Consider the following 24953-nt stretch of genomic DNA (forward strand, 5'->3'; position numbering starts at 1 on the left):
CGTGTGTGGGGGGTTACCGTTTTTAGCGCTGATGTCTGTGTGGTCTTTAAACTGTGGTGTAGAGTGAGTGGGGCTCGGGGTGGGTGGAGCTGGGTGGGGCCCAGAAAATTTTGTTGTATGGGGCCCTGCGATTTCTAATGGCGGCTCTGGCTGAGATACCTGTGGATTAGCCTGGCAATGTTTTTCTGGCATAAACTTTTACTCTAATTTAAAACTACTCATCTGGGCCCTATACAAAATGGATAAGAAATCACTGGCACTCAAGGGGCAGGTGCAAGCAGGGGAAAGTCCCTTGTGTTTTATTAGCAGAAAATGCGACGTTTCGGGGTCAGGCCCCTTTATCAAGCATTTCTATTCTATTTGAATCCTATAAAAAAAGGGACCATAATAATAATAAAAAAAAAAGTAATTCTTTGTGCCAGCTGGGCGCCACAAGCAACTCGGCCGGCCACGTTGTGCCCCGCCCCCACAAGAACGCGCGTGCAGAAACGAATGAGGATGGCCCTACGCATAGTTCATATACAGGTTATAGCATCCTCATGGTGCATGGTGGCTTTAGGGTTACGGAAAGGGGTGTTGGTCTTAAATAATGCTGTGCTACAAAATTTAGAAATTCCAATATTTCAGTATACGTGTGACCTAAAACAGGTCAAATAGTAGATAATAGAAATCCATTTAAACAAGTGAGTGATAATTATAATGTGTGTTCATTTGAGTAACTAGCTGGGTAGGAGGCGTGTAACTAGGATCACTTTGGGTGCCCAACAGTTTCTGACCCCTCAGTAATTTTAGGTTCCCTTTAACCCAAGAGAACACCCCATACTCCAGCTCCATCCTAACATTTGTGGCTCTAGTGACGGAGTCTGGGATGGTACAACATTTTAGAATGTGTTGCTTTGATTAAATAGTTAGAAAATGGGTTGAACCTTAAAAATGGAATTTACAGAGAACTATAGGACGTTATCTCTGGGATCAACAGTTAACTCTAGGCACAACATGTGTTTCAGCCAGGCACCCACTTTACAGCCAGTGATATCAGCAGGGGATTTCGTCGGTTCCACAGAGCTCCCTGACTAACAAATACACTGATAATGGCGCGGAGAGGACACACTACTACTGAATGGGAATCGCGCAGCCATCCCAGTGCTGTGGATTAGGAAAGCCAGAGCAGCCCGAAGGAAGTATAGATGAAGAAGAAAGTTTGGAGCAGTTAGTGAGAGAGCTTGCTGTACGGCATGAGCCGCACTTGGAGCCCAGGGGAGACTGTGTCCTTGCTCAGTGGAGAGAGGACAGGGGGGCTGTTCCCACTGCAGCCTGTGTCTCCCTGTCCTTCTGCGGAAATGACACACACGGAGTCCCGTCACGTCACGCGAGAGCGCACGGACACGCAGCACACAAAGACATAGAGGCTCTTCGTGGGGCCGGGGAAGAGGAAAAAAAAACACGGCCCGGTGCTTAAGATGAAGCCGGCAGCGGAGGAATATTAGTGGCGTGGCCACCACGCCGCTGGAGAACTTTGCAGCAGCTGTAGTGGGGCTCAAGCACTGGGATCCCGACTTTCTCTCGGGTAAGTTCACTCCCTTGTGCGCGCTCCCGTGATCCCCATCACTGCGCATTTATCCTTGTTCTACACTTCACCTCTTAAAGGACCCGCATTCCCACTTCTTGCTTATTCCTCTCTTGGGCTGCTGTTAGCCAAAGTAACAGCGGCGTGACGTGATTGGTTGGAAGCACAGCTGCTTTCCCCCCCTCAATGTGCTCTCTTGCTGCTCTTATCTGTGGGACCTTCACAAACTAGCAGAGCAGCTTCCACATCTCACATGCACACTTCCATTGGCAGCCACTGTGGCACCTTTAAATGGAGAGTGGGGCATGAGTTCCGTTGAGCATTCCTATGTAGTGGAGCTCTGTACAGCTAAGCATGGTGGTGTCCTTTGGTGGACCAGTAAATATCCTTCAAATAGAGATCATGCCAATGCATTTTTCAGGGGTTCCTCATTCACTTCAGTTGTTTTCCCTGTAGAGCTTACCCATTAGGAATTCACCATATCAATGATTCATTATGGAATTTGACTGAAGCACAGCACTTTTGGCTACATTTAGTTGTTGCCTCATCCTCAGTGTAACGCTGAAATGCATCTGAACACTTACCCCCATATGTAATAATAGGTGTTAAGTTTGTCCAGGAGCAGCAACCCACAGACTGGGCAGGTAGGCCTGGGCTCTTTTGGGCCCCACCACCCCAGACCCACTTCTGCAATCCCTCTTCTTTCTGGTCACGCTGCAGCAACCGGAACAACATGCACAGGGACGGATCGGCTGCACAGAGGAGTTTACGGCTGGTGTCTAGGGATGGTGTGGGGCCCCTGAGGCTGACACTGCCCAAAGTGACCAATAAGATATTTGTTCTAAACAGGTGACCAGTAAATGCTACCTGCTGATTGGGTTACTGCTCCTGGGCAGGGATTTTTTTGCCAAGTTTCACCATAAAAAAGACACCCATAGACTCCAATGGGTGAAAAAAAAAGTTTCACAGGCAAAAAAATTTGTCGCCCAAAGACTTGGATGCATTTGGCAAATTTTTTACCATTTCGCAATTTTTTTGGCGAAAGGAAATGGGTAAGATATGCTCATCACTACTATTACTACTACTACTACTATTTTTCCCCAAATTTGAATATGCCAATGATAGTTCATATTAAATATTCATCCACATATATATAATAACCTGCTGTGTAGTGATGGGGGGCAGCCATTCAACCTGGAAAAAAGAGAAAAGTCACAGGTTACCAATGTTCCCTCTGATTCCTTCAGGGCTATGTGCACAAAAAAATATTTTGCTTGCACATTATAAACTGCGCATTTTAACAAATTGTGTGCACAATTAAGAATAAATGTCAAATTTTGTGTTTTCACACAACTTGTGTGTTCTAGCTTCAAAATTTGTGTGCAAGTGCAGAGCGGAGAGGGAACATTGCAGATTACCTAGCACATAACAGATACGCCCTGTCCAATCCAATGGTGTTTTATTTGTTATCTGCTATGTAACCTGTGCATCATTTTTTTTAGCTTGAAAGGCTGCCCCCATGGCTACACTGCAGCTTGTGTATATAAACTATATGAGTCTTTCTGAAGAAAATACACCAATTTTAGCAGCGCAGAGCAGTAGTACATTATGTTTCCATTTTTTATACTCTTTCAGTGTTTGGTGTGACTGTTCCTTTGAATATAACCGTTCCCCATGCGTTTTGGGAAGTGCGACACAAGCAGGTAGAGGAATAGGAGTACCCAGAGAAAATACATTCAGGGGAACATAGACAGATGACACCCTAGTTGCAGTGAAGAACAGGAGTGTTGTGGTCCACAGTGCAACCATACTTCTGTCATCATTTATAATATTATTAGTCTTTGCATAACTCTAGCATGGCCAGTAGTACTTTACTGACTAAGCCTTTTCATAAAGCTCTTATGGCAATGTATTTACAATGATGTGAATGGTTGAGTCCAAACTGGCTTGGACATTACATTTTGTCACCTTCACAAGATGTACTTTTGCACAGGTGAAAACTGACCCATGTGACATTCCCTATCTTTTCTACACTAGCCAGACACACACTTTCTCTCGAGTAATATGAGGAGCAGTGACAGGTGGAAAAGCGCATTTTGTCCACTTCTAATAACAGTAAAAACACCCATTGCCTTAAAATTGGGTTAGTGGATGTCATGGAAACACCACCAGGATCTGCAATGGTACATCCAGATGACAAAGCAGACTGCAGTCTATGGAGGGATAGGGACTGTATATAGCAGTATTTCAGATATTTATATTGGCCCTGACCCTACAGCTCATCAGTGTTGTCAGACACAAGTTTAGATTTGTCCAAATTAAATGCTTTGGGTATTTATTCATTGAGTTAAAGGAGATTTGTGAGAGCTGAATGATACTTCCTGCCTGGCACTGGAACCTATACCTCTAAGCAAGGCCGCCATCAGGGGGGACAAGTGTCCCGGGCTCAGGCATGAAGGGGGGCCTGCAGTGCTGCACTTTTGAAAGAGCCGGGCCCCCCTTCCGAGCGCCGAATATTTGCGGCCATTTTTGATTCCGAACAGCCGAAAATGCAGAAGTGCCGAACTCCCGAAGCGGTCGAAAAGACCCGAAGCCACGAAAATAGCCAAAGTCCCAAAGCGGCGAAAAGACCCTAAGTCACGAAAACAGCCGATATTGATGTACTGAAGCAGCGAAAAGACCCAAAGTCACGAAAGGAGGCAAAGTTGAAGTCCTGAAGCCATGAGTTCAATTCTACTGCACACCAATGTGTGTGGTTTTTTTTTTATCCTCTGGCAACCAATGTATTTTAATTTCTTTATAGACCCCTGCCACCAATGTTTTTTTTTAGAAATTTTTTTTGGTTCCCCAATTTTTTTTAACTTGTAAGGGGGGCCCTGGCACCAATGCTTTTTTTAAAAAAAACTTTTATGGGGGGCCCTGGCTCCAATGTGGTTTTTAAAAAAAAAAAATTTTGGGGCCCCAATTTTTTTAAATTGTAAGGGGGGCCCTGGCACTAATGCTTTTTAAAAAAAACTTTTATGGGGGGCCCTGGCGCAAATGTTTTTTTTTTCAAACTTATAAGGGGACCCTGACCATCAATAGCTTTTTATAACTTGTGTGTGTGGTTGGTTACTTTTTTAGCGCTGATGTCTGTGTGGTCTTTTAACTGTGATGTGGAGTGGGTGGGGCTTGGGCACCAGGGTGGGCGGTGTTGTACGGGGCCCCATGATTTCTAATGGCAGCCCTGCCTCTAAGTGTCGTGGACAGACCAGATGCACTAAGCTAAGAATCTAATTTTATTAAAATAAATTGGTTATATATATATATATATATATATATATATATATATATATATATATATATATATATATATATATATATATATATATATATATATATATATATATATATATATATATATATATAGAACCCCTTTATAATAAACAACTCAATTTAAAATAAACACAACACTTTTCAATACAAACTCTGTTTTTCTTGTTTTTAGAAGCTGTATAAATTCCTCCTAGAAGAAAGTGATACCCACTCTTTTGCCCCGTGGAATCCGGGCAGGGGGCAGGGCCGGCACATGGTGGGGGCTGGACAGTAACATGCCAGGACAGGGCCATGATGTAAGGGTCGTGGGGCCATGTAATCAGGGGCAGGGCTATGACCGGCGATTGGCCGGTCGCCACATCAATTATTGGAAATCCTGCTTGAATTTCCTAATTAAGAAAGCCGGGCAGGCAGTTTTGACCCGGGAAGCCCTTCAAAAAACCTGCCTGTCTGGGTCAAAACTGGGCAGGTGGCAAACCTAGTGCGAAGACAGCCTGGCCCAGCCCTGGTCTAACTTGAAGTCCTTGTGCTTTTTCAAAGAACTTGTGAACCACCCACTAAGGAAACTTTAAAATTTAATATTGAAACAAGGGGTTGCATTACACTGTGAGCCTAAGGGGGGATGGGGACTTGCACATTCCCTGGTCCCCTGTCTCATAAGTAATCCAGTATTTATGTAAGTGCATGTATTTATGAAAAACCTCCCTTTCAGCAGGTCACAGCCAATATTTTCATATAATTTGTTTGTTTTCAGACAGAATTGTGAAACATTTGTTTCGCCACCAGAATGCCCCCTATTGTGTATAGGGTTGGCCTGGTCGGTAAAAATGATGGCTGATCCCAATGTTATTAATAGGGAAAAAAGATAAATATATAGCAAGGTCAGTATTTTTTTCCAGAAAAGGGGACAAACCTAATTGTGTATGTCTTATTGTTTGTTATCCATTTGAAGGGCGCCAGCAAATAAATTACATAAATTAGGAACAATGTCAAAGCATTTGTCTGTACAAGGCCATATACTCAGGTATGGCTTTGTAGTTTACTGAGACAGAATATAGTCAAAATAACAGATTAAACTGTACACATTAGAGTTTGTGTATTTCAATAAAATGTTTCTGCAATTATTTTTTATTTTAAGGACATGCCAAGTAAAAAAAAAGAGTGCCAGCTTGGTATTCATATGACATTTTAGAATCACTGGGATGTCTAATAAATTTACACCCTGAGTGAACTTGCTTGCACTGTTCTTTAAGTGCATGTTCATTGATGCATTGTTTGGACTGCCAACTGCTTTACTCAACACAGTGCATGCAAAAACTTCTCATTGTATTTTATCTTGCAGGGAGGTATGAAAATGAACCCTACTGAACTCAGAGAAGATAATAATAATGATGAGGATGATACAAAAGGTATTGTTCATCAAATATTAACTACTGCTTTAGTACCCAAACCTCTAATTGGCTTGGCAAGCGTCAAGACTTAAATTATTTCCTAATTAATGCAGAAAATAGTCTTCTTTAACAATTAACACCCCTTCCTAATTGTCTTATATTTATATTTTAAGGGAACTGCCAAATTCTCTCTTTTCTATCCCTTCCTTTAACTCCTTTGGTTCTTGGGCTTCAAATATAAACTCTAGACAAGATTTCCACAAGCATCCTCTACACTGATGCAAATTTACCATGATGTATGTGTAAATTCCACTATAAACCAATTAACTTAATTAGTGCAAAAAATGTTTATGGAGTGGTTATGCACCTTTTATTACGTAAACCAAACTCAATATGAAAGAGGGGTATATTATCCCTTTAAGCAGGTCACAGCTAATATTTTGATATAATGTGTTTGTTTTCAACCAGAATCATGAAACATTTGTCAATGATGCCATCAGAATGCCCTCTAGTGTGTATGTCTTATTGTTTGTCATCCATTTGTAGTTCACCAGCAGATAAATTGCACTACAGAGGTTGATGGAGTTGGAACAATGTGAAACTGTCAACTTCTCTCTTTTCTATTTTCCTTTAACCATTTTGGTTCATGGGCTTTTAATATAAACTCTAGACAAGGTTCCCACAAACAACTTCTGCACCGATGCAAATTTACCATGATGTATGTTTAAATTCCATTCATTTGAGTTGAAAGTAGATATGACACTATAAACCAATTAACTTAATTAGGGCATTTATTGACCTGTCATTTCTGTTGACCCACATAACCAAACTATTTCATAATGTGTAAACTATTGCTCATATTTAAAGGGCAACTTTACCCATTCTGTTTTGTTATAATCTCCTTGTAGTCTGACATCATTTTGTGTGCAGACAGATGAAAACAGCCACTTATGATTTTATAAAGGCATGAATTGTGGTCTGAAATACTGTGAAATTTTATTTTATAGAAAGTGCTAAATAGGGTTGTCACATTAGGCCTAATCATGTGACATGAAACATTATAAGAAATAGTAATACAAGTCAAATTGCAGACTTTAAATGCCAGAATACATATGCCATATATATGACAAGGTATTGCCCATATTATTGAATTATCCAGTAGCACCACTTGTGAATTTTGTTGAATCCAATGGCTCAGTTTAGTTTGGTATTACCTATATCATAAAATACCGGTTGCAATCCTTTACAATCTTGTTTTTTTTGTCCATTTTTTTCCTAGTCACTTTTGTGAAAGTGGAGGCATGCCATGAAGATGATTTGCTTGTCTGTTCAGCTGTTGTATCTGGAAGGAAGCATTTGTCAGATTGCACATTTGTTGGACAGCCTGAGCCCAACAAGCGAAAACAAACCTCTCTTACTTATGATGGTCACTTGAGTGAGCCTGAAACTATAACAACTGTCAAAAAAAGGCGACTTATTCCAGAGGTGAATCTTTTTTTCCCCCAATAGCAATGTCTTTTTCAGATATCAACTAAGGACCAGCGCTGGTCTCTGTAATGCTTTGGCGGAGAGCAGTACACATACAGTATGGGTGTAAAGACACATGATGCATTTTTATCACTCACCTGGAATTGCTACTTTTGCCAGCAAAACATCTGAAAATATCTTCCCATTACAATCTACAGCAATTGCAGTGTTGAAAACTGCATGATTACATGATAGACCTATTTTCAACTTGGTGATTGCCAAATACTGCAATAGAAAAATATTTTGAGATGTTTGTCCCCATGTGAGAAGTTGTTTTGGGTGGACTACCAAAACTTTAGCCTGAAATATATCATATAGACTACACCCCTGATTTAAAATTTTCCAAAGGAACCTCATAAGTTCCAGGAAAAATCTTTTTGCAGTTTGCCTGTGTGGGACTGGGGCAAATGACATCAGTTCCAGGAAAATGTAAAATTGTCTTCTACTGTATATGTAATATGTAAGGGTAAGGAAACATGGTACATTTTAGCTATTTATGTGTAATCACCTTCCACATGGGGGACAAAACATCTCAAAATATTAAAGCAATATTAGTGCTTTTATTTGGTGTTTTTTTTAATTTAACCTCCTGCTTTATTATATAAAAGTAATTACATATTCTTTTCTAGAGCCTTCTTTCAACCATGAGAAACAAAGACTGTGGTTCGGCATCTCAGTCTAATGCAGACTTATCAAGTACAAATTCAGATTATAGTACTACTTCTCAGTGTGAAGGGGAAGAACATGTAAGTGAATTTGCTTCATCATATAAGAAACCTTTATATGGAATTTCACATAAAATAACAGAGAAAAAGAATCCAGTTACCTCAGATCTACTGGCCTCGTATGAACTTTATGACAAGGCAAACCAAGGTAGTCCTTCAAGCGTACGTATTTTCAATGACATGCGTAAACGCAACTCTTCTCCAGCTTTACTGACATCATCAGCCAATGAGGAATCAAACATCTACTCTCTAATACAAAAAATGTTTTTCACCCTGAACACTCTAAATTCTAATATGTCCCAGCTGCATAGCAAAGTTGACCTTTTGTCACTGGAGGTGAGTCGAATAAAGAAAAAAGTCAGTCCCCAAGAGTTAGTGGCAGAGTTTCAGCCACCCCCAGAGTACCAGCTAACTAGCATGGAGCTGAAGCAGGTGATGGATCAGAGTAGCTCTGCTGGTGATTTGGCATGCCGGTTATTGGTACAGCTTTTTCCAGAGCTTTTTGGAAGTGAAGGTTATTCCAGGAACTGCAGCACCTGTGGCTATATTAACAAGACTAAACTTGAATCTCTTCACTTGCAACTTATCCGAAATTATGTTGAAGTCTGCTATCCTTCTGTAAAAAATACGGGTATCTGGCAGGTGGAATGTTTGCCTCAGCTTAATGACTTTTTCAATCGGTTTTGGGCTCAGAGAGAAATGGAAGTCAGCCGGCAGAATATGCAGTCCTCCAGTTTCTTTGAATGCCAATCTGATCCAACTTCTCACTTAATTGAAAGTAAAGAAGAAGAGGAAAATTCTTCTCTTGATAGAAATGATTCTATTATCTCAGAATATGCTCTAAATCCCCAAGATCTCAATGAGTTTTTAGATGAAGCTTCTTCTCCTGGTGAATTTGCTGTGTTTTTGTTTCACCGGCTGTTTTCTGAAATTTTAGACCAAAGAAAGCTTTCTGATCACTGTACCAGGGATCCTGAGAATCTTGTTTTAGATCCCCATCGCTTGCAACTTATTCGCCAGTATACAGAAATTTACTTTCCAGATGTGCAAGAGGAAGACGTTTGGTTGCAGCAGTGTGTGCAAAGGATTAATGATGAGTTGGAAAGTGTGTTAATAGATGGCAGTGAATGCGATGACATGGGGGATGATTGTTATGACTCCTCTAGCTTGCCTGACGACTTGTCTATTGTAAAAGTAGAAGATGGCGTTGATTCTGAAAAACCTGGAAGAAGGTCCAAAAAGATATGGCTTGTGCCATTTGACTTTGACAAAATTGACATTCCACCTCCTGACTTTGAAGTTCCATTTCCACAATTTCTTCTCAGCAAGGAACAGCTTAAAAACATATATGAGAGCAGCTTGTCTATTGGAAATTTTGCCTCACGCTTGTTAGTTCATTTGTTTCCAGAACTCTTCACTCATGACAATTTGAGGAAGCAATATAACTGCAGTGGTTCTCTTGGAAAGAAACCGCTTGATCCCATTCGCGTAAATCTTATCAGACATTATGTACAAATATTATACCCAAGAGCAAAAAATGACCGGGTTTGGACACTAGAATTCGTGGGCAAGTTGGATGAGCGGTGTCGTCGTAGGGATACTGAGCAGAGGCGCTGTTACCAGCAGCAGAGGAAGGTTTATGTGGCTGTGCCAGAAAGGAGAGACTTTGTACCTTTTGAGCTAAACCCAGAGAGATTTAGGGATCTCATTGATGTACCACCTTTGCCTCCAGAACGTAGCTCAAAAGACTTTTGTAAAATACCTTTGGATAAGATTCTTATCCCTTCACCTGAATTTCCAGTGCCTTCAATATATCTCCTGAATGATAAAGAAATCAGGGACATAGTACAGCAGAGCCTCTCTGTTGGAAACTTTGCTGCCAGGCTTCTAGTGAGACTCTTTCCTGAGCTCTTTACTCCAGAAAATCTTAGGCTGCAGTACAATCACTCTGGTGCTTGCAACAAAAAGCAGCTTGATCCTGTAAGACTTAGGCTGATCCGGCACTATGTAGAGGCTGTTTACCCTGTGGACAAGATGGAAGAAGTATGGCATTATGAATGTATTCCAAGTATTGATGAAAGGTGTCGGAGGCCAAATAGAAAGAAATGTGATATACTTAAAAAAGCTAAGAAAGCAAAAAAGAATACCTAATCAAACATTAGTAAATTATTAGTGTGACATGTAGACAGGTAAATATTGTTACATTTTTCTAGTTCCTTTCTCACAAAATGTGTGTATGTCATATGCAGAAATGTGAGATTGACTGCAAATTTGCACTCATCTGGGAAAACATCCCATATTATTCACTGGTAATGTTTATTGCTGTATCACTTTTTTAATCTTTATATTTTAATGCAAAATGCTTTCCTGTGTTTTTTCCTCTACCCCCCAAAAAGGTCATAAAATATATATATATTTTTTTTTTTTACTTCAGGTTGTTTTACAGTCCCCTCTGGTGCCGACATGAAAATTTTCTATATATTTAGTTTTTTTATATTAATGTAGTTACATACACTGTAAAAGTAGAGCTTGCCAGGTGCACATCATATAACAGATCACCCAGTGTCGTTCCATGAGAACATATAATGCATGAAAATTATGCTTGTGCTAGTAAAGTTCCTTCATATGCAAGAAATGCTGTAATTAATCAAGGTATGATCAGAGACTTGGGCATCTATAAAAACACGAGACAGAATTTTCTTTTTAATTTGACTGCATTTAATGAATAAATAGACTCAGGGTGTTAAAGTGGACCTGTCACCCAGACACAAAAATCTGTATAATAAAAGTCCTTTTCAAATTAAACATGAAATCCAAATTCTTTTTTTTATTAAAGCATTCATAGCTGTTGTGAGCTCATTTAAAAATCTCAGCTGTCAATCAAATATTGTTTGCCACTCCTCTATGCCAGTGGCATAGAGGCGGGGCAGACAATTACTTTCACTTTCCATTCAGCACTTCCTAGATGTCACTGCTCTCCACACATTCCCCCGTTCTCTTTACCATTTAATTGTGTAGCCAGGGCATGGGAATGGACATCGGGTCCCCCATTCTGGTGCACAAACAAGATTCTGAGATGATACAAGGCTTGTCTTAATAACAGTGTCCACAAAATGGCTCCTGCCTGCTTGTTATAATTTTGAAATCCCAGACTGAAGGAAGCTAGATTCAAATAATTTATATAGTGTAATTAAAGTTCATTTTGCTTGACTAATGTGATAAAATAGGATTTTTAATAATTTTTTTGGGTGACAGGTCCCCTTTAAATATTTATTTTTTCTTAAAATGGTCTTTCCTGATTGAAGTTAGGCAAAGGAGATCTTTAGAAGTTATGTGTGTCATCTCCATAGTCTGTTTAAATATGTTCTCCTCTGCCACAGGTACAGTTGTGTTCAGAATAATAGCGGTGAGTTTTAAAAAGTGAATAAATCTCAAAATCTTTATAATAGTTTCTATTTCCATATACACAAATGCATTGAGAACACTGCACATTCTATTCCAAATCAAAACATGAAGGAAAATGTATAACAATTGTGTTATTCCTTTAAAAAAAGTGGAAAAAAAGGGAATATTAGGGTGCTCCAAAAAATAGCAGTGTCTGCATTCTTCTTTACAAACTCAAACATTCACTGTATATACTAAAAAATGTTTCAATGTTTTTGTTTTTTGAATCACTGAACTAATATTTAGTTGTATATCCACTGTTTCTGAGAAATACTGCATATCTGTGTTGTATGGAGTCCACCAACTTCTGCCACCTGTTACGTTCCACAATTCTTCTGCATTTCTTGGTTTTGCATCAGAAACAGCATTTTTGATGTCACCCCACAAGTTTTCTATTGGATTTAGGTCCAGGGATTGGGCTGGCCACTCCATAATGTTAATCTTGTTGGTCTAAACCAAGATATGCTTGTTTACTATTGTGTTTGGGATTTTTATCTTGTTAAAACACCAATTTCAAAGGCATTTCCTCTTTGGCATAAGACAACATGACCTCTTCAAGTATTTTGATGTATTTAAAATAGGGATGCACCAAATCCAGGATTCAGCCTTTTTCAGCACCCCTAATTTAAAATGATCCATGATCCCTGGTATGCGATAAATAGGCCCAACACCATAGTATGAGAAACATCCCCATACCATGATGCTTGTGCCACCATGCTTTACAGTGTACTGTAGCTTTAATTCAGTGTTTGGGGGTCATCTGACAAAATCTCTGCGGCTCCTAGACCCAAAAAGAACGATCTTGCTTTCATCAGTCCACAAAATGTTACGCCATTTATCTTTTGGCCAGTCAATGTGTTCTTCAGCACGTCTTTTTATTTTTTTCCAAAATGGGACTTTGTGGAGGCTTCTTGTTGATAAATTGGCTTCAAATAGGTGTCTTCTAATTGTATCAGTACTAACAGGTAACTTCAGACCTTTCCTCAATATCTTTATGGTTTTGGTTGCCATTTTAAAGCATTTCAGATAATTTCCCATCTCCAATCAACTATTTAATCAAAGTACGCTGTTCTGAACAATGTCAGGAATGACCCACTTTACTCAGATTTTCAGAGAGAAATGCACTATAACCAGCATGCACAACATTTGCTGCCTTTCTTCCTTAAATAAGGGTCGTAATTGACACCTGTTTTTTACAGAATGAATGACCTCACTAATTGAACTCCACACTGCTATTATTTGGAACAATGCTATTATTTTGAATAAGCCTCAATTAATGATTAAATTACACAGAATGAGCAGCATGCATGTCATGTTGGTTGTGTTGGTTTTCTATTACTCTACTACACCTACTAGTAAATTATTTGCCATGCAGAAATATAATTTCTACCAAAAACAGTGATTGATCTGTGAGATATTCTGAACACAACTGTACATAGCAATCTGGATAAATGTGACCATTGTGTTGATCTTATTCACTGTCCTGTGTAGCAACTCATCATAAATTCACTTGTTCGGGGACACCAAGCAAGTCACTGGAGCCTTTATGTCCAAGGCAATACTACCTCTTTATTTGTATGCAAATATTTCATTCTTGAACATTTAGAGCATGAACCCTTAAGTACACAGTGAATTTTTGAAGTTCATATTCATAGGAAAGAACAAGGTTTAATGATCCTTTGTCTGCAAATTTCAGAAGAATGCCATATCTAAACAGCCTATACCATAATTCTACAGAAGCATTTACAGGAAATAATGTCATGCTTAATGTTAATCTTTCATTTGTGCTTGACACCAGGCTGTCAATATTGGTCCATAACAATCATTTTGGCCTCATATACAGGCCATAAACTGCCAATTTGGGAAAGAGACAATCTTGGCCCATGTATGGCGAACTTTACTCTTGTTTTGCTAGAGCTAGCTAGGATTTGAGTGCTGAATGTATCCTGATGTACACTTTGTGAACAAAATAATGGAACCCCCGTGCCATAAAGTTGTTAATATTATGATGTTGGACCACTCTATGTAGTGTGATAATGTGCTTAAGGAGTACTACTAATTTTGCCGCCCATACTATACCAAATGCTTCTCCGTGTTTAGCACTGTAGAAATCCCCAAACATAAATCCTTCAAGCATTGGCACATTTGTAACGAATAATTAAAGGAGAGCTCAACCCCCACAAATAAAACCCCTACTCAGTATCCTACATAGTCCCCTGTCACTACTCTCTCTCTACTCTAAGCGCAGCAGAGCTCATGGGCGCCATCTCCCTTCCCTTCAGCACTTTTGGCACATGCACAGTTGCTACGAGCAGGAAGACTGCTCCAACTGTGGATGTGCCAATACGTCACTCACTTCCCGAAGATATCTGAAGAGCCAGGCAAGCCCACAAGTTCCACTGTGCTTACTCTGCACCTATAGGAGAGTAAAAGATTAGAAGCACTTATAGGTGTTTTCGCTTATGCGGGGTGTAGCAGGGAGAGAAGACTATGTAGGGTACTGGGTAGGGTTTTTTTATTAATGAGGGGGTTTAAGTTCTCCTTTAATCTGACCATATTAGGCATTTGCGTTTGTCAGCTGTTATTTTTTCCTTCTTACCATTATCCTTGATAAATAAGTGGCTTGGGAATGGCAGTTCTTCAATAGAATTTGGTTTTATGAAGAGCTCTCGGTACTATTGTTGGTACTGAGTCCTACTACTCAGTACTGAGTGCTACCTTTACATTGTACCTGTCCTGCTTTTAATCAAATGCTCATACTTGAGAGGTCTGCCATTTCCCCCATATACTGTAGGTACACTCCACATATATAATGTAGGCGTAGATTTAAGTTCTATTTCTTATATCAGGTATTTTATTTTAACATTGCAAAAAGACATAAATCGTTGCCTGGGTGTTGCTGTTATTTTTCCACTTGTAGCTTTTTAAAATGCTATATAGCTGTGCAAATGCAGGGCAGTACCCCTTTAATATTATGAGCCAGGAAGTTTAAATAAACCCATACCCAATATATATGCTAGAAAATTTTAACCTGCTTGTAATCTGTGATCAGATGTCGTTAGACGGCTTTTTGTTTATAAGCATTCATCTGCATCTGACTGTGTATTTCAATTCGAGACAAAAGCCTGTCTCATGCCGTGTTCGGTTCTGACTAGTTATGAGCAAAAAATTTCACCATGGTCAGTTTAGCTGTGAATTTCCGTGTTTCCTTGCAGACAAACAGTTTTGTGAAACTGGCAAAAAATTCACCATCATTTTAGTTTAGCCTGTAAAATGATGGTCTAGTAAAAAAAAAAAGATACGTATAAAAAAAATTTACGCTTGTCAAAAACAAGTGTTTCGCAAACTTTTCGCATATTTGGAAAATCCTTTTGCAGGAAAGTGAATCCTTATTAGTTGTGACAGTCATCTTTTCTTTAAACTACGTGGAAGATTTGCCATCCCACTAAATCTCCTGTGTCTTTTTTTCCCTGATATTTTTTCATTGATATGTCATGTAAAGTGTACTTATCAAAAGTATTTATCGCATGTTCACAGCTCAAACAGTTGTTTACTTTGTGATTTTATTCTGGTGGAACATAGATTACAGTTACACGTCTGCTGTATGTAATACATTTCACATATACAGTATCTGTGTGCAGTTTTTACCGCTGCTGTAGTCTGCCTGCCCACAATGGTGGTCAAAACATTGTGTGCCATAGGCTTATGCCATTAATCACATTTATCCCCAAAGTACTGTATTTGGAGATCTAACACACTCTAAAAAAAACAGTCAGAGTAGGTACCATTGTGTTTGTATAAATAGTGTTTTTAACTTTTGCTATTACATAAAAGTAATTTAATTTAAACATTATGATACGTTTAAACAATATAAAATGGAATCTCTTAGCATAAGCACCTTTTTTATCTTATTGTGATACTGGAATATTTAGTATAGATGTGCCTTGCTGTTCAGTGTCAACTTATGGCCAGCTGGGGTTCAATGTGGGGTGCAGTCAGTCAGCACAAGTCTCTCTGCATAGTCTGCAATGAAGTTGAAGGACCTCACCTCCACTTATGGCCCCCAGAGTAAGCACCTTGTACTGATGTAGAGCTAAGGCCAGACAGATGACACTGTGAGCCTCATGTGTAGAGTTTACTTTTAAGTACATATTGCAAATGCATAAAGAATTTCTGACTGATTTACTACCCTTTTGTTATGTACAGTATACATTTAGCTGATAGTGGGGGTCATTTATAAAGTTTGCACAGAGTATATTTATTTATGTATTGCCCATGTTTTTTCCTGAACGCTAAAATATTGCACTGCTGTGCCCATCTCTTTTGCAAATTCACATTGCGAACAAATTTTTGCAAATGTGCAGCCACTGTGCGAGGTTGTTGTGCGCAAAAATAGCATTGACAGCAATTTAGATTTGCAATTTGCGAAACTGTTTTGCGAATATTTTCTCTGCCGCCAAAGTCGTGGCATAAGTGTGTGCATAACTATTCACAATTCGTGATTTTTGGAATATTTAAAAAGCTTTTATGGACATTAGCAGTGTGAATAAAAAATGTAGCTTTATAAATATAAGAGCCACAATGTGTTTTTCTAGGTTATTAGTGTAATATAGTGGTCAGTATCAGCACTGAGTAAATCCAGAAATCTGTATGGACTTGAAAGTGATTGGATCCCCCACTGTTTTTATTTCTAGTAGTAAGAAAACACCCCTAAAATATTTCTAAGATAATGTCACTCACCTCCAAACTAAGATTTTTGTTTTAGCTGCAATCTGCCAAAATTTGAAAATGTAGTGTAACGTTTCTCTAACACACTGCTATTGCAGGAATCTAGCTGGAGCACTTTTTTTGTTAATAAACTTACTGTACCAATATTTTGCAGGATTTTGATGTCTGTAATCCTCAAGGAATTGCTACTAAATTTTCTCTTCATTCCTTGGTATAAATGTACTGTATATACTTTTGAGCCTCTGTGTAGGAATGTACTTTTTAGCTCTTGGTGCTAAGAGTTTTACAATCGAATGTCTTTATTTTGCAGCACAGTGTATCTTACGAACAGCACTATGATGCTTCAGATGTGAATTATGTATATTCATATCATTTATTCTAGAAATAACAAATCTAAATTATGTATTTTCAATGTACTGCAGTCTCTTCTGACCTGTATTTTGTAATCTTATAATGTTGCACATACTTATTAACTTCTTCATACCCAGCCAGCATATTTTCCAAGCTGGATGAATTTGTTAATAAAAACAATGTAGTAAGTGTGCGCTTCCTAAGTAGACAATAGTACACAAAATAAATAAAAATAAAAGCTATATGCGTTTCCTTTAATACTTTTACCAAATCACTTAGGGGCAGATCTATCAAGGGTCGAATTTCGAAGTGCAAAAAACGTTGAAATTCGACCATCGAATAGGCTAGTTTGACATTCGAAGTCGAATTCGTAGGATTTTTACAATCATACAACGAACGATTTAATCATATGATCGTATGATTTCACTACGACTTCTAGAAACTTAGCCAAATGTTGCCTATATGTTCTAGGAGGTACCCATGGGCTAACATAGCAATTCGGCAGGTTTAAGGTGGCGAAGTCGAAGTTTTTAAAAGAGACAGTACTTAGATTATCGAATGGTCGAATAGTAAAAGCATTTTCACTTCGAAACAAAGTCGAATTTGGCCTATTCGATGGTCGAAGTACCCAAAAATCACTTCGAAATTCGAAGTTTTTCAATTAGAATATTCACTTCGAATTCACTTCTTTAGTACACCCTTAGTAAATGGGCCCCTTAGAGTTTCTCTTTCACTTGAAAGTCTCTCCTGTCTCTCCAATGGAAAAAATGTCTCTCAGCTGTGGGCGAGTGCCTCCCCAGCACTGCAATGCTTCGTCGTCCGACCTCCAAGGCCGATATTTGCAGTTTTAAGAGTGAGTGTAAAATATTTATTGTAATAAAACTTTGACTACACTTCTGAGCCTTTCTTCCTGTTTGCCCGAAAACGATTTCCCAGTCCACAGCGCTAAGATCAGCCATCTGATGAGAGTGAATCGCTGCAGCTGAGCCAGAACACGCAGGAAGCTCATCAGTGTGTGTGAGACTAGTGGAACGAGAGGCAACTGAGAGGATTGAGAAGCAAGCTACTGTAAACTGTGGAATAACATTGTTTTGTGAGTGATTTCGGCAGTATCCTGTGAGTACTAACTAAGCAGGGAACCTGCACGTATCGTAACAGTGTACAACTGTGTTCTCTCTCTTTTTTGTCTTACCTTGGAGATCAGACGATGAAGCATTGCAGTGCTGGGGAGGGAGAGAGCGGCACTCGCCCACAGCGGAGAGACATTTTTTTCCATTGGAGAGACAGGAGAGACTTTCAAGTGAAAGAGAGACTCTTAAGTGATTTGGTAAAAGTTTTACAGGAAACGCATATAACTTTTACTTTTATTTATTTTGTGTACTATTGTCTACTTAGGAAGCCCACACTTACTACATTGTTTTTATTGTCTTGTGGGATATGGAGTCCCTTTTGTGTAGCGCATCCATTTATAGTTGCGCAAGGTGTGTGCTCAAATTATCTGGATGAATTTGTTGCTTGTCCTTCTGAGGTGTAATTGTTAAGATACATTTCCTGCTGAATTATCTTTGTTTTATATGTCATAGGCTACTGGCTGTTTCAATTGCAACATGTCCAAGTGCAGTTTTATTAGACGTTTGACTTTCTCTAATGTACAAAATGCTCTTCCTTGTCTCAGGTTAGATGTTTGTTATTTGGACCCAGATTTTATTTTTACTGTTTTATCTAACACTTACAAATAAACTTTACGTTTTTTTTTTTTTTTTTAGGAACTAAGGGTGCACCAATGTTATCTGCCAAATTAGGGATAATTCAAATAAACATGTTTTACTAAATATTATACCAACTGGCTAATTATTCTAAATAATTACATCCTAAATGTTCAATATCAATGAATGTAATGGAACATATGGATAAGCATGCATAATTAAGGACTAAGGCACAGAATGGGTTTTCTTTTCTGGCAGCACAAAGTCGATCATGCCTACACCCAAAGTAACATAAAGGAATTATGATCCTCCTTTCATTGCACACAGGGGGCAGATTTTTAACAGGAAATGCAAATAGGCATATTGTAGTCAAAATCAACCATATGTGCAGTGACAGTAGGATTGTAGTCTTTACTGTCATGTGGGACAGATATGGACGGAATAGGACATTTCTCCAGAGGCATAGGATCAAAATGATCACCTTAATGAGTAACTTAATAATGGAAAGTTCCATTAACTAAGAGGTGTATAGATCTGTATAGGCTGTTTGCCACTAATTACCCCCAGGGATATTATACCCTGAATATGTATAGTAAGTATAACGTGGTCTTCAAGGCTCTAGAGTAAATGAATGACAAAGCAGCCACAGACAACCATACAACAAATGGTCAAATTATAATGCAATGTATTGTGCATAGCAGTTTTCATAATGAAAAATCTAAGGTACATCAGAACAAAAATACAATACATTTGTTCAGAGCAGCATGGGTATTACCCCATTATGAGCACAATTTAACAAGAGCATTCCTAATATTAATAATAGTTATTATCAGTAGTGCCAGTGCAGGAATGTATACCTGGAGATCAAAGGTAGTCCTTCAACCAAATATAACCCTCCTTACTAGAAATGTTTCTCAAATCTCATCATTGCAGGTCTCTAATATATGCAGTATATTATACATATACAGTTGTGTTCAGAATAATAGCAGTGTGTTTAAAAAATTGAATAAAGCTCCAAATCCTTTAATCTCTTAATCACTCACACCTGATTGTCATCCCATTGACTGAAACACCAGACTCTGATTTCCCCTTCAAATTATACACACTACATAGTTGGCAGTGCAAATGTCCCCCAAAGGAATGGGTTCCACGCACCCTAAAGGGGGAGGGGGGTAGCCACTTCTAAATTGACTGGTTATTTAGATATTTAAATGAACCACTCATAGGTCTCACCTATTCGTTCACTATTCGTTCACTCAATCTCCACAAAATCCTGTGCCTTCCCCAACAAGCCCCACCAATCTGAAACATTGGGAGGCAAGTGTAAGGCATTTCTGTAAGCCCCTAATATGAAAGCCCTGGTTTCCAGATACAATTACTTAATGACATTCTCCAGGCACATAAAGTTTCATGTTTTAATTTATGCAAAAATGTAAAGGCACAAATTATCCAGTTTTAACAAGTTTTCAGGTGGGACTGACTTGTTAAATGTGACAAAATGTTGGTGCAGTCCTAGGTCACAGCTTAACGATTTGGTTTTTCCAGTAAATTCTATGCAGTAGGAGCTCAATGCTGGTGCCCTCTATGCCGAGATTTCATAGCACAAAATAATAGTTAGATTTCCATAAAAAATCAAATGTGATTTATAATACAGTATACTGCACACTTAATACCCCAAAGTCTCTTGCTTACACTCAATTTAGTTACTTTGCATTTACAGTATCTTGTTTTGGAATCTTCAGGTTCTTCCAGCATCTCAGTAGCACCTTGTATTTTTCTGTTGACGTCTTCTCTTCTATCACATGTTTAAAAATAATTCCCATTACAGTTGTTGTTTGATTCTGTTTTTCTTCTTCAACTATGAAATCCAGTGTCTCCAAATTTTACCTTAGAGGGGAAAAAAAATCAACAGGATTTAACTATATCATATATTTGAAAATAACATGCAAACTGTGTCCCATTACTCCATTACTACAAATTCACTAACTAAAATATCAAGAAGTATTTAAGATTAGAATCCAGCGAAAGGATATTACAGCTCTTTTTGAATTTTCATTCCACCTGCAAATACCAATTGCCCTTATTTAAAGTGGGGTTCTTGCACAGGTCTGGTACATAAGGGTGACCAGCAGTGCAAAGATATATGTGAAGTGCAGGTCAATTTACCTTAAGCTAGCTGTGGAAATACCTCTCACAATGTGCCACCTACTGTCTTAGGGAATGATGGGAGATGTGAGGTTAGTAGCAGGAACAAGCAACATAGCGCTCGACTTTTCTTGCAGAGTTTCTCCCCATTCAGACAAAATAAACTATTGTAAAAGGCTTCTTCCATTTTGCTTTCAGAAGAAATAAGAATATTAAAATAAAATCCTTCCTAATATTTCTTTCTTAATATTGTGCTGATGTACACATCATTTGCTGACTGTACAACAGCAGAACAGCTTTACATGTCTGTTTAAAATATTGACACATGGCTTAACTTTATTTTATTTTGTTTTTTATTAACCCACCTGTGTTTAATGAAATAAAACAATGAAATTATGTTATGACTATACAGCAGCACTGCAGCCTTACTAGGATTGGATGGAACCCACGCAGACTAGTTTTTTCTCAAGACTTACTGCACACCTCTTCTTCCCTCTTTTAGCAGGAAAGTCCTAAACTGTGGACCTTACAATGAGTGGGCTGTATGTGCGGGTGCTGCAAATTTTCTGCCTGGATGGTTAGAAAATCAGGCAACTCACGCTCAGTGCTATAGCATGTAAGGCATTTATCATGACTATACAGATGCAGCAAATACATTTCAAGATATCTAGGCAGTTTGTTTCCCACTGAATGACTCTATTGATCTGCTATTGATCAGCTAAAACTTTAGGCTGGTGCAATAAGTTCAGTATATAAAATATGGCATTTTTATTCATGTTTATTTTTAGGGTTTAGTTATCCTTTTAATATATATGTTTTTTTTATTCCTTGCACTAAATGGCATAAAATGTGAAAATGGGACTAAGTTTACTGGACTACTTCCAGTACCCAATGAGCAGTCCAAACAAATAAGCATTCCACAGAAAAAGCTTTTGTATAAATAAACCCCTCCCTTTACCAAGCTCATTATACAAAGGCTTCTCAGTGGACTTCTGGTTTGAATCATCAAGGCCTAAATTTAAGCAAATGGTACTCTTATAACTGGAACATATATGACTATATACTATATGACTATAAGGTGACAGGTTCCACACTCACACAAGAACAGCTATAACCAGAAGGACTGCAATACAGTATTTCAGTACTTTCCATAGGCTAGCTGCAGACATTGCGTTGAGGTGCTACTGTATAAGACGACATAATGTTCACCTAGCCTCACCATATTTATACCATATTTACAACAGAGCCTCACAAGTACCACAAACAGTGAACTACAGAGCTCATTACAGAGTAATTAGCCTATAGAGGCTTTATAGTCTTTACGTAGATTAGGATCTTCAGGTTCATCTTCAGGTTATGTATAGTAACCTCCGCACACCTGTAAGTTCACTCTTCCTGCTTATGGTGGTGCTGGACTTCCGTAGACCGGGTAAGGTCCCTTTGCAACAGTGAAAAGAAGTAACCGGAAACCGCACACACACAATTTTATTAGCAGTCGGGGAATAATAATATTTTATTGTGCCACCAACTAGATCAACGTTTCGGGGGGGTTAACCCACCCACACCCATCCACCCGCCCACCCTTCATCAGGATAACAATACATGTTCAGAAAACACCTTTATACCATTGGCCCCTCCCTTTTACCCATGGTTCCGCATTTCTATGAAAAATTAACCATTTGTGTGTAGTCAGAAACATAGTATGTCCAAGTATTAAGTTAAATTTTTAGTAGTGTCCATTTTCTTAAAAAGTTTGAGAGAGTCCAGTTCCGGATTGCAATCCCAATAACTCTACTTTTCAAAAACCACTATAATTTCAGTGAATCGAAGACTGCTATTAATAAAATGAAAAATGAACTACTCACAGCCAGTGGGGTTATTACTTAGCCTTAATTCTCAATGCATTCCCCCCAGCATTCTTATCTGTGATAAAAAGAAGGGATGATCAGCATACATTTATAGATTTAAAGAAAACATGTGAAGCTAAAATTTTCATTGAGACATTTTGGCCAGAGTGTTTTCAGTTTCCATATCCAAAAGGCCTCACGTCTTAATAAAGACCTTTTATTATCTTTACCTGCATCTTTATTTACCACCTCGAGAATCTGCCATCTTAGTTGAGAAATATTGTGTTTTATGTCGAAAAAAACCCCTCTTTTTCTTTATTTCGGCCAATCTCACTACCTTCCTCTTTCACTTCCAGTTTGAAATTTCTTATAACACTTTTGTGTTCATTTAGCCTTGTCTTAAATGCCCTGGATGTCTGCCCCACATAACAGAGTCCACATGGGCACTTCAATAGGTAAATCACTCCCTCTGTCTCGCAAGTGGCAACGTTTCTCAATTTGATGTCATACCCTTGGCTAGGATGCTTACAAACTTCCCCCCTGATAATTCCATTGCAATAACCACAATTGAGGCATGGAAAGGTGCCAATTCTATTATATTTTATACAATGGATTGGTTTTTTCTTATAGTCAGTTCTAGTAATTCCGTCAGCTATGTTTTTACCTTTTTTTGTAACTGAACATTGCTTTTATCAGTAAAAAGTTTTCCAAATGTTTTATCGTTTTGTAAGATTGGCCAGTGTTTTAATATAACCTTTCTTATAAAGGCCGAATGGGGACTGTATGTGGTTACACACACCGTATTTAGTTTTTTCACTATTTTACTTTTTTCCTTAAGGAGGTCCTTCCTTTAAATCCTCAGAACCTCTCTGCTAGTTGTCTGCAGTTCTCCCCTGTCAACCTCTTCCGCAAAATTTAATAACCAATTTGTCAGCTTGGTTACCATACAATTCATCTGTTGATGTGATCCTTCTAGCCCTGATGAATTGGCTATTTGGAAGTCCTCTAGTGACACAGGATGAAAGCTGTCCTTGCATAAGAGGTTATTACACAGATACCAAAAACATTGGCCGAAGTGTTGGCCAGCAGATTGGTTAAGGTAATTACAGAGATGATACATAGTGATCAGTCAGGCTCCATACTAAATAAGGCTACTACTAAAGGTGTCATTGACACACCAATAATATAGTACGAAACTATATTCTATGACAGAAGACTTGGATATCGGTCAGCTGGTTGATTGGGCTGGATGGAAAATTTTCATCAGGCGCCTTTGAAGGCACCTGAACATCGTCCACTGTTGTGCTGATTCTTCAGGTACAAGTAGAATTCTATTGTTTATACCTGTATATCTGACAATTCAGCTCTAAGTTAGTAATTGTAACATCTATTGCCACCTTACCACATGCAGAGTTTTTACTCACACCTAATACGCTCAACTAAAAAAATATCCCCTTGGTTTCTGACCCAACAATCCTCGTTTCTCCTCGAGTAAAACAACACCAATCCAAAGTTCGAATAGGTCAGTGCTAATCAAAGCTCAGGGGAGAACATGTGAAGAAAAAGAGAAAAAATAAAAGAAAAAATAATATAGTGTAGTATTTGGTTAGAGAGTTGTAGTTCCACAACACCGTATGGTTTCACTTAACCTTTAGTGCAGTTAACTCTTTACACTTCACCACGTGCATTTGTTTAAAGTGGGTACTTATAAACGTTCAGATAATTTTATGCATATCGGAACTTGTAGATTGTAAAACTTTGGTTGATCCTTCTTGCTAGGGGAAGTTTAGAAAGCGCAAATAGTGTAAAAACGTCTTTATTTTCAATAATAAAAAACCAATTGGTTACACTCACATTTAAGTGGATTAAAACAGGCAAAACATCTCTCTCTATATCATCCCAGTTTTTTGGATCCTTAGTGATTTGCAGTTCAGGTCCTGACCAGTGTTTCCTTCACACGCTACTCCACTTGCTCCTTCCTGAGCGCTTGGTTGTGATGTCAGCTTGCTGTGCCTAACGCTTAGCGACTTCATCAGAGGCTTTCCATAGATTGAAATTCCTCGCTAAGCTTCTTAAAAGGACTGGTTGCCATGGTTACACGTCCCACCGACTTCCTCTCAGTTACTTTTTTCTTGCACTTTTGTGTCATATCTCTCTATCAGTTGTTCCAAATCTTTTTTTATTAATTCCTCATATGTTTTGATGTA

At 38.5% G+C, this 24953-nt stretch overlaps 1 protein-coding gene across 1 annotated transcript; it reads left to right on the forward strand.

Moving 5' to 3' along the window:
- Positions 1-482: 482 nt before the first annotated feature.
- Positions 483-11338, forward strand: bend3.S (BEN domain containing 3 S homeolog). Its single transcript, XM_018265408.2, has 4 exons — positions 483-1567; positions 6225-6291; positions 7553-7758; positions 8430-11338. The coding sequence occupies exons 2-4, from the start codon at positions 6231-6233 to the stop codon at positions 10674-10676; spliced, it is 2514 nt and encodes an 837-aa protein (XP_018120897.1). The 5' UTR covers positions 483-1567; positions 6225-6230; the 3' UTR covers positions 10677-11338.
- Positions 11339-24953: the final 13615 nt, after the last annotated feature.

Source organism: Xenopus laevis, chromosome 5S, assembly GCF_017654675.1.
Source record: "Xenopus laevis strain J_2021 chromosome 5S, Xenopus_laevis_v10.1, whole genome shotgun sequence".
Taxonomy (NCBI): domain Eukaryota; kingdom Metazoa; phylum Chordata; class Amphibia; order Anura; family Pipidae; genus Xenopus; species Xenopus laevis.